Source organism: Grammomys surdaster, unplaced genomic scaffold (genome assembly GCF_004785775.1).
Source record: "Grammomys surdaster isolate TR1022 unplaced genomic scaffold, NIH_TR_1.0 184, whole genome shotgun sequence".
NCBI lineage: Eukaryota > Metazoa > Chordata > Mammalia > Rodentia > Muridae > Grammomys > Grammomys surdaster.
Window position 1 is genome coordinate 1,254,392 of NW_021604629.1, and position 11,303 is coordinate 1,265,694.

The following is an 11,303-nucleotide window of genomic DNA, read 5'->3' on the forward strand; positions in this document are numbered from 1 at the left end:
AGTTGTAAACACAGTTTCACTAACTTTTTTCATTAGAAAGGTCAGGGTAATTGGTTTCTTGTCTGTGTCTTTCTGGGGATCTGGTTCAGAAGCTCCTCAATATCATCCATGAATGAAACCCTGAAACTCAAGAGTCTCACTGCTATGTTATTCCACTAGTCCTGAGATACTCAAGCAGTTTCTCTCCTTTCCTTTGTAAGTGATCCCTATTCCTTTAAAAGTAAGGAATACCAAATCTGTATATTACAACACTTATCCATTTGTTAAAATGTTAATTGAATACAGTCCAGGATGATAGTTAGAGATGGAGTCCTCCATACTTATAATAATTTCAATACAGATTCTCCTTGTGTTAGTGATTTGCAAAGCTGACCATTAGCATCCTCAAAGAGTGAGCCTTCAATGATGACAAACATTAGTGACTACAACCTTTTCTTTAATCTGTAGAGATGGTTTACATGCCCCGTACTATAGCCCACAATCAGCAGAATCAAGATTTCAGGCAAAGAAAGTGCCTTGTCTTTCATCCATTTAGTCTTTTTTAATTGTTTACATTTACTGAAGTCCAAGAAGTATGTGGAAATTAGAGTCCAGAAAAAGACGTTAAAACCATTTAATTGAAACATCTAGTGTTATAGAAAAACAAGTCACCAATATGTAACAATTAGGGTACTATACATTAAAATATACTAAGTTCATATAGTCAACTTAGTGTTGGCATGGGGACTGTGTCATATTTACATTGGCTCTTCCTGTATCAGATATCACAATGTAGAAACTTCCTCACAAACATGCCCAGAAACTTACCCAATTGTTGATTCTAGAGCCTGTCTAGATGGTGATTAGTCTGATTGATCATGATGGCATTTCAACATTTGCTAAGATATAGTAAGTAGTGTAGATCTTTGGAGGTTTTGAGAAAGAAACTAATATCTTTAGATTTCTTGCTATGGCTGATAAATGGAGAATAAATTAGAAGAGAATAAGGGCATGAAAGAAAACATTTTAGCACTGTAGTAGGCAGCTTGTCATATAAAACAGACATACATACATGTAAATGTACTCACATATCCAGGATATGCAAGAGAGATTTGAAATAATTGTGCTTTGATCTAGAGTAATAAAAAGTACACACAAGTATTAGCACATAAGCAGACATGGTAATTTATGCAATGTAGTACTTTAAATAATGAAGTATTACTCACATAGTAAAAAATGACATTGTGAAATTTGCAGACAAATGGATTCAACTAGAAAATGATAATCCTGAGTGAAGTAACCCAGACACAGAATGACTAATATAATATATATTCACTTGTAAGTGAATATTATCTGTTAAGTAAATGATAATCAAGCTACAATTTACACACCCAGAGAGGGTAGATAACGAGGAAGTATATAGGAAAGAAGCCTGAATGTATTTAGGTGGGGGTAATAGAACAGATTCTGTGAACTGATGGTGGGTGTGGATGAGACTGGAAGGTATCAAGTGGTGGGAAGAATAATGAAAAAGGGTGGGTGAATTGGGGACTTTGGGGAATAGACGTGGAAACCAGGTGAAATCTGTGAGGGTGATGCTAGTGAGGACACCTACTAATGGAGGATACAGAGTGTGAAGCAGTCATTTGTAACCATGCAAGTCTTCTAGTTGTAGAACTGGGTTACATTTGGTTTACTTATTGGCTGAGGAGGTCCCATGGAAATCTCTAAGTAATCCTGTGTGAGTCTATAATAGGAAGTAGTTCTTTGAAAACTGACAATGGGATCCCATTGCTAAATAGAACTTCTACATAATTCATTGAACATGGAATTTGACCTTGTACAGGCTTGGATTCTTCACCCTTGTGTTCTAGTCTCTTTGCCATGATATGCAAGATACAGAAAATGAAATCTGGACCATAACCCAGCCACCAAACGCTCGACCTACAATCCCTCTTACCTGAAAGATATTCTGGGCAAAGGTGGTACAGAACTTGTGGGACTGGTCAACCAGTGTTGACCCATATTGATCACCTGTTCAAAATCAACTCATAATGGTGTATAACACACCAATGTGGACCAGAAAACTCTGAAACTGCATAAAGTAAACATTATTTTCTCCAAGATGTAGGTATATAAAAATAATTTCAAGATCAAATTCCGTTTGCCCATGAATTAAGGCAACAGTTGACAAGTGGGACCTCATAAAACTCTAAGGATATTGCACTGCAAATGAAACAATAAATCAAGTGCAGAGGATTGCCAGAAAGTAAATGAAAATCTTTGTCAACTACACATGTGATAAAAGACAAATAATCAGAAGACAAAACAAAACAAAAACCAAATTACCAAATTCAAAAGTTCAGAATCTTAGAAAAGAACATAATTTATTTAAACGTCATGGCCACGGATGATACTCATAGACTGAATTAGAGTTTGAATGATAAAAATAAAAATCTAGTCAACTGTTATATTAGGTTTCCTCAGAGTAACAAGACTATGCACACATGTAAGCACATATAAGTGTATATAAATATGTACACAGACACATTCACACATCAAATCTTTCTTGACAGATTTTTGTTGAACTGCCTCATACAATTCAAATACAAAATGAGAAACAGATGAAAAAAATTTCCTCAGAAAATTGCACAACTCTTCAGTTTTAATTCCACAGGGTAGGTGCACACCTTTAAGATACCAAAAGGAGGTGGTACTACAGCTTAGAATTTAAAGTCACACTAGAAGCAGAAGTCTTCTTTCAGACTATCTATGAGCTTTCTCTATCATAGACTTTCTTCTATCTATGAGCAGGTCAGAAAATGCTGTTGACTCTGAGAGATAATCTGCTTCATTCAATTATGCTTGGCTTCATACCATCCAAGGTTTGCCTGTATTAGTACTAGATCACATATCTGAGAACCAAATCATAGTTAAATTGACATATTAAATTACCCATCTTATTGGCATTATTTATTGTGAAAAATGGTCAGTTGTTAATGAACATAAGTGGATCAACATGGGTCTGAAAGCTACAAACTTTCTGATAAAATATCAAGACAGAGAGAGGGGAAGAAGGAAATAATTTTTTGTTCCTGAAGAAATGAACTGATCAAATGATGAGGTCCCTTAGCATAAGGAAATAAGTTGGAGAGAACAATATAAAATTATGATAGGTGTTTGCATATAAAAACAAAGATTCTCAAAGGTTTTCAAGACTGTGGCTTAGAAATAGAGTACATTGATACTGCCATGCTTTGGATTCAACTATCATAATTAAAAAAAATGTTTCCTATGGTAGCATATTATCCTGAAGTATCTAATTTCTACCATATGGCACACCCTTCCTACAAACAGCCAATGTTCCTACAAACTTCCAATAGAGTATTAGAGGATAGATCGAATGTCTATGGTATAGAAAGTACTATTTAAACAGATGATATACTGCAATAAAAATATCTCCAGTAATTTTATGGCCTATTCCACCTTGTCATTTTCTTTGTAGATATGCTTGATTCCAACAGTAGTTCTTATAAATACTTAAAGATAGCTTTTATTGAAAATGGACACAGACTTAAAAATTATTCAGTCAATAATATTTACATAGCAGTGAATTATTTTAAAATATGAATATAACTGATAATAATTTTGGTGATATTATTTTGTGTAAAAAATTTTGGTTATACATGAAATTTATTAGGAACAACTTATTATGAATATATGCTTTACTATACGATGTTTGAATACTCAGACTGTACAATTACTGCCAAACTCAAAGTCTGGTTAAATTGTATCATAACGTGTATTCCCCATCAATGCCAATTTTCCATTTAATACAATGTCTATGTAATATTATGACTGTGCAGCATGTGACAACATAATGCATTTGAATACATATCTAAGAGAATGTTTTCCTACCAAAATGTCTTTTCAGGGCACTCTTAATCTCATTATTCCTAAGGCTGTAGATAAGTGGATTCAACATGGGAACCACCACCATGTAGAACACAGATATTACTTTGTTCTGGTCCATTGAATAGCTGGACTTAGGCATCACATAGATGAATGTAACTGTTCCATAAAATAAAGTGACTGCAGTGAGGTGGGAGGTGCAGGTGGAGAAGGCTTTCTGTCGACCCTCAGTGGAGTGCATCTTGAGGATGGTGATGAGGATGTAGGAATAGGAGATTGCTATGACAAACACTGTAATCATAGTAACTGAGCCAGCAGAAAATGAGATAGCAACTACAAAGACACTGACATCAGAACAGGAGAGCTCAGCTAAAGGAGCAAAATCACAGAAAAAATCATTGATTCTATTTTGTCCACAGAAGAGAAGAGAAAAGAAGGAAAATAGAAAGGAGGAAGCATTAAGAAACCCACCAATATAAGATCCTACAATCAACTGGATGCAGACTTGTGTGGACATATTGGTGGAATAAAGCAGTGGGTTGCAGATTGCCACGAAGCGATCATAAGCCATGGCAGCCAGAAGAAAGCATTCAGTTGCACCAAAGAAAGCAGCTGAGCTGAGCTGTATGCCACATCCTAGGTAAGAAATGGTGTTTCTCTCCACCAGAAAGTTGATAAGCATATTGGGTGTGACAGAAGATGAAATGCCTATGTCGACAGAAGCCAAGTGGCTGAGAAAAAAGTACATAGGGTAATGGAGCTGGGAAGAGACTCTGATGAGAAGGATGGTGCTGAGGTTCCCAGACACAGTCACCAGGTAGATGCATAGGATGATGGTGAAGAGGACAACTCTAAGGACTGGGTCATCTGTTAAGCCCAATAAAATGAACTCTGTCACTGCAGTGTGGTTCCCATCCAAGAAAGCCATAGGACAGTGTAGCTGCTGCTAGATCCAGGCTGTGATGGAGACAGTACAGTGAGGGATTTATATATGTGTGGCTGCATTTTCATTAACACAGATTAAAGTTATTATAAATATGTCATTTAAAACATGTAATTAGGGTGTTACATTGGATACTTAGTGTCTGTATATTTTAATGTATAGAATCTATCAAAAATTTTAAAATTAAATCCTAGAAATGTCTATAAATAATTTACTTTTAATTTACATTTTGTATATAATAAAATATACTTATAGATTTAAAACTAACTATGATAGTGTGAGACTTATGAAAATCACAAAAAGTTATATATAAAATAAAAATTAAATTTTCCAAATGTAAAACTTATAATGAAGCCTTCAGTAATTTCTGACCTTCAACAATTCTTTCTAAATTACCTGTACTGGATTTAATAGATTATATGGTGCTTATTGCATTTTCTATAATAATATTAGTACTCTTATTGACTCAATTGTATAGTTTATAAAATGTGTGATTTGAAAATATTTAGTAACTTAACTTTACATAAGAAGCATTAGAATGAGAATATGAACACCAGGCAGAGTGAATTTAATTTGCTCTTAGTACTCTATAAATTTCGAGTGGCAAAATAGGTAAAAGCATGTCTTTTTTTTCATTGACTATTTTATTTATTTACATTCAAATGTGTCTCCCTTCCTGGTCTCTCCTCCACAAACCCACCAACCCCTCCCACTCCTCTTTGCCTCCATCCACCCACCCTATCCTGGTCTCATCCCTCGAGCATTCCTCTTTGCTGGGACAAAGTCTCCATAGGATCAAAAGCCTCTCTTCCCATTAATGCCAGATAAGGCAGGCCTCTTCTACATATGTAGAGGGAGCCATAGACCCACTCATGTACATTTTTGAGAAGAATATCTTAATTTGGGAGAGGCAACAGTTAAACATTTTGTTACCAAAAGGGGTCCTTGTTTAAGGACATAGATCATCCAGACTACCAGTAATCTGATTACATTGAGGCCAATTTTTATAAGAAATAAGATTTCTTGAAAGAACTGGAAAGAGATAATAAATAATTTATACTTAAATTATAAATGTGAGGAGCAATGATAAACTTATTAAATACTTTAACACTAATTAGATCAAGATTTTATCAAGTCCTTTGTACTATCATTCTAATAACTTGCAAATATGTGAATATTATTTCCTGTAATATTAGTATGTTCTTATTCACACAATCACAAAATTCTTTCCTGATATGGCATTTTCTAGCTGATGTACTAGAGAATGAAATAATGTGACTGCCTATAGAGACCAAGGGGTAAACATTCAACCTGCAATGTTATGTTTACCTGTGTTCACCCTGTTAGAAGCAAACAGACTCTCATGTCTTGAGAATTCCATTCCTATTTTCTTGTGTTTTTCCATGATGCCTGGAGCTTTTGGTGCTAGAGTGTGTAAACAGGTAAGAGTCTCTATTTTCATGAGACATTTGTCATACAACTACTACCTTATGTAAAACTAGTGAATTTACCAGCATTTTTTCCTTGAGCACTGAGCTTACATTCCATTAGAGTACATGGGTTTCTAAGTTTTTTTTAGTGTTGGGTAAATAATAAATATTTGAAATCTAATTGTTAATAGGAATCAGACTATGGCAAATAGTTGATTTAATTAATTTTTCTTGATTACATCTGACTGATTTCTCAACTGAGTTTATGAATATACTATATAAATTTTTCAAAGAACAAAACATTCTTCAATGTAGAGGGAAGTCAGTAGTACACTTACCTTTTGGAATAAGGATTCATTTTAAATTAAGAAAGTCAAGATAATTATAAGATAGTTTTATAACTTCCTAGATGTCTCCCACAAGCATTGTTAACCATGGATACTAAGTCTCTGAAGAGTCTTGGGATTCTAATGTGAGTCCCAATACCCAGGGGCCATTATCTCAGATGAAAATGAGTCATTCATTACCTATGAATATAATTTTTCAGTATTCAAACTGACATTTTTTAATGTAACAATTGGTACACTTATAATTGATAAATTATTAGTGATACATGGTAATGAATTATAGTTAGTGTTGGTTCTAGGTTAATTTTATATTTTATTTTACCTCATAGTGAGTTTTAAATAGACAGCATTGTCTTTCATTCAATATCTTCATTCATGTAAGTATTGTAGTGAGTAATGTAATACATTTTCTTAAGTTCTGTCTTAGAGTTATATTATTTTAAAGAGACATCTTGACCAAAGCAACTATTATACAGGCAAACATTTAATTATGGATGACTTATGATTCAGAGGTTCAGTTTATTACTATCATGGTATGAAGCATGGTATTGTGCTGGCATACTTAGTACTGGAAGAGCTACTGAGAAGTCTACATATTTATCTAAAGGCAGCCAGAAGCATACTACCTTCCACAGCTAGCTAGGAGGAGGCTTTCACTGCACAATGAGTTCAGTATAAACATGGGAGTCCTCAAAGCCCACCTACACAGGGACACATTTCCTCTAACAAGGCCACACCTGTTCCAACAAGGAAGTATGTTTTAATAGTGCCACTTTCCATGGGCCAATCATATTCAAATCAACACAATCCACTCCCTGGTCCCTATACAATTGCTCAGACACATGAGTTTTGGGGGCCATGCCTAGCCATGGCATAATGCGAAATATACTTAGATCAATTTGAAAAGTCTCCATAGTCTATAACTGTCCCAACAATGTTAAAAGTCCAATGTCAAAAGTGTCTTCTGAATTCTTTGCAATCTCTTAACTATTACTTATAAAATCAAAATAAAAAGCAGATCACATACTTCCAACATATCATGGCACAGGATATATATTACTATTTCAAAACATTATAGTGAGGAAATATGGGTCCAAAAACTAACTGGGAAAATTCTAAATTCTGTATCTGCATGTCTGATGTCCATCTCTTTTCAGTTTTGTTGAGTTAAACAACTTTTTCACTTGGGCTAGATTTGTTGTCTGTTAGCAGCTTTTTTTTCCTCTGTTAGCAGCTTTTCTCATATCCTACAGCTCTGGCATCTCTTTCATCTTGGGGTCTCTAAGGCAACTTCAACTTTACAGCTTCCTGTTCCAGCATCTGATATCCACACATGATTTTCTGGGATCCTGAAAAGCACTTAGGTCACATCTCCAGCTCTGCCATTGTAGCACTCCAGAGTCTGATTGCCTATATTACACTGTTGCTGCTGTCCTTGGTGATCATCCCATGGTACTGGTATCTCCAATATGCTGGGGTCTTCCACTCCAACTAAGCTTTACCAACAGCTTCTCATAGGCTCTATTCCTGTTGCCAAGACTCAACTTCTTTGCATGACCCCTTCAGCCATGGGCTGTCAACTGCAACTGAGACTGCACCTTCACCAATGGCCTCTCCTGGCTTCTCACAAGGCCAAGCCTCAGCTGTTCTCTATGACACCTTCATGTCCTCAAACTCAGTACTTCCTGGATGATTCTTACAAACTACCAATCCAGCTGAAGCAAGAATCACAACCTTGGGTGTCTCTGGAACATAGATCCTTTGTACTTAAAAAACCATGTTCTGGAAGATTTCACCTCAATGATGTTGGTCTCTTCTTAATCACCATTTCATAGCTCCAACACACCAGCATCAACTGTTCTAGTAAACCCTTCTACTCTTCACTCTAAAGCCAGAGACACCTGGGTGAAGCTGCTGAGTTCTGCTATTGCTCAGGCTGGAACTTTTGGTCTATTACACATCATCACTGGCTTTCTATTTTCCAACTCTTCTAGTGTCTAAGATTTGATTTTCTGGAACTTTCTCTGTAGACTGACCTTGAACTCTGAAGTTTGCATGCCTTTGTCTTCTGAATGGTGGGATTAAAATAGTGTTCCACCGCACCTGAACCTAAGTCTTTCTTTACCTTTTACATGATGTTTATAAGTTCTCCATTGTAGTTCATTGCTGATATGGTCAAGTTGACAACTGAGAATAGCCATCACAATCCATCCTTTCTCAATATGGCATACAATCATATCTCCTTACATCCAAATGAAAACAACAACCAACCTTGTTATAAAAATACCTACCATGATATAACTATCCCTAGTGCAACTGTAAGTACATAGACATTATGCTTACCTGGGTAGCATCTTGACCAAAAGTCACCCTACTTTTAATTCTTTTTAATATCCCTGAACACAAGATGTAACTCCATTCTACTTCCTGGTAATACTTTAGCCTTTGAACCATACATTTCATATTTTTTTCCTTTCTAAGTCAAAATGCTCCTCATAAGAGTGAATTTCAGAACAAAATCTAAACTAGCTTTTTTTTGAGACTTCTTTTGTCAATACAATTAATCTAAATCTCTTTACCTTAGCCTCAGGTGGAGTCTTTAGAAAGGGCAAAAAATTGCTGCATTATTTCCCAAGGGCAACACACTAAAATTCTGTTCCTTTCGATCCTCTTGAGCTAATTCCCCAGACTTCAAATCACCCTCAGAATGAATGTTTTCCATATTCCTACCAGTATAGTCCATTAAGCCCTACTGAAAGTATTCCATTGCTTTCCAGAATCAAAGTTCTCAAATCTACATTCCTCTAAGCAAAAACATGATAAGGCTTATCACAACAATATCCCAGTCCCTGGTACCAACTTCTGTCTTAGGACTTTATTTCTGTGAAGAGACACTATGACCAAGGCAATTATTATTAAGGCAAACCTTTGTGGGATCATGAAAGGTAACCTGGTTCCTGATTGAGCTAAGGCTAAATTAAAAGTCCCAGAGACCCTGAAGGGATAGTAGGTGCTTTGCCTGTTGCCGGGCACCAGGACCCTGTCACTAGCCACAGCACCCCATAGATTTGTGATCATCAGTCATGTAAGGGTAATGCCCTAAGCCCCTCTACTTATAGAGGATATGACCTGTGATCACATAGTATCAAGTCAGACCTCCATTTTAATGAGGTACCTAAACGCCTGGAGGAGCTTAACCAATAAGCTTTCCTTCCAAGACAGTCCTCCTTGCAAAAGGTATTTAATCTCAGGCCTACCCTGAGAGCTGGGGTATGGTTTTACACACCCACTTTTTGCCTTAAAACCATGAACTGCCCCTATTCATTGAGATCCACCATGGGGAGACATGGAGAAGGCATTTGTCTATAGAGCTGCCACCTAATCTCTCATGGAATGCCTCTCTGTGCTCCTAGGCAAACCACTACCAAGCTCAAGTCTGCCACCCATCAAGCCAAGGAAATCGCTGTGGGACCAATCAGAGCTCTCCTTTTCCCCTTTGGCCCTGGGCTAGATTCAGGCTGTGGATCCCCACTCCAATCTCAGATCTTCCACGGCTGCCAGCAGTGCCTGGATTCATGAGCCTGAGAACCAGGTGGCCTGTCCTCCTTGCATATATGTGGAGCTGGTTTACAGTTTAAGAGATTCAGTCTATTTTCATCATAGTGGGAAGTATGACAGGTATAGGCAGACTCAGTACTGGAAGAGAAGCTGAGAATACTACATATTCATCTGAAGGCAGCAAGGAGGAGACTGTCTTATTTGGGCAGCCAGGGGGAGGCTCTCATTCCATACTGGGTAGAGATTGAGCATAGGAGTCCTCAAAGCTCACCTACACAGTGACACATTTCCTCCGACAAGGTCACGTCTATTCCAACAAAGTAATATATTCTAATAATGCCACTTCTCATGGATAAAGCATATTCAGCCACCACAGGTACCTTGAAAATATAAATATGGAGGAGAGGAGATGTAAAGTTCATTTTCAAATATCAGTTATTTAGGGCTCACCTATCTTACAGTTAAAGTCTAAAATACTTTTATATATAAAATACTGAGCAAAAACATGTAACTGGTCCTCAAGTAATATTTGTTATCATGCAATTCAAGCCTAGAAGAGGTTTTGGATTTTATTTTGTTTTGTAAAGGAGGATGATAAAAATAGTGTTCTTCAGTATGAAGCCCCATTCCAGCTCTTGCTAATCTTAACTTTCTGGAGTTATATATTAATCTTAATCTTCTGGAATCTATCTTTTATGTGCCCCTTGATGTAAGCTGTTGACTACTGATCAATGACCAAATATCAAACTTCATCTACCCAAGCTCTATTTTATACTGTCTAAGTCCCTGAGTCCAGAGATTCTTAGAATCTCTTAATATTTACAGGGATCATGAGAAAATATATGATACCATTTTAACATATCTTACTCAAGGTAGTCATGAATCTCTTAGTTTTCTCCTATACTTATATTGCTACTGAAAATATAATCAGAAAAAAGTATTCTTCACAGAAAAATATCTGCTGTAAGTGCTGGTATGGTGTACTTTTGAGTCATGACACTCTATATGATTTCATTATTCATTCTGTTACTGTATATATTTCAGCTGTTCCTTAACTTTCCAGTAATACTACCTGGTACATTGATTAAGTTTCATGCATTAAATCTCAGTGGTTTTGTTTCTCTTGTACACTGT

General features: G+C 36.3%; 1 protein-coding gene across 1 annotated transcript; it reads right to left on the reverse strand.

Annotated features, from left to right (window-relative positions):
• Window positions 1-3,877: 3,877 nt before the first annotated feature.
• Window positions 3,878-4,819, reverse strand: LOC114621703 (olfactory receptor 490). Its single transcript, XM_028768062.1, has one exon. It carries the CDS (start codon window positions 4,817-4,819, stop codon window positions 3,878-3,880), a length of 942 nt encoding a protein of 313 aa, XP_028623895.1.
• Between the last annotated feature and the right edge of the window lie 6,484 nt (window positions 4,820-11,303).

What these genes read in the sequence shown, in the direction of transcription:
- LOC114621703 (XM_028768062.1), bottom strand. Translation starts at nt 4,819, where the DNA reads ATGGCTTTCTTGGATGGGAACCACACTGCAGTGACAGAGTTCATTTTA.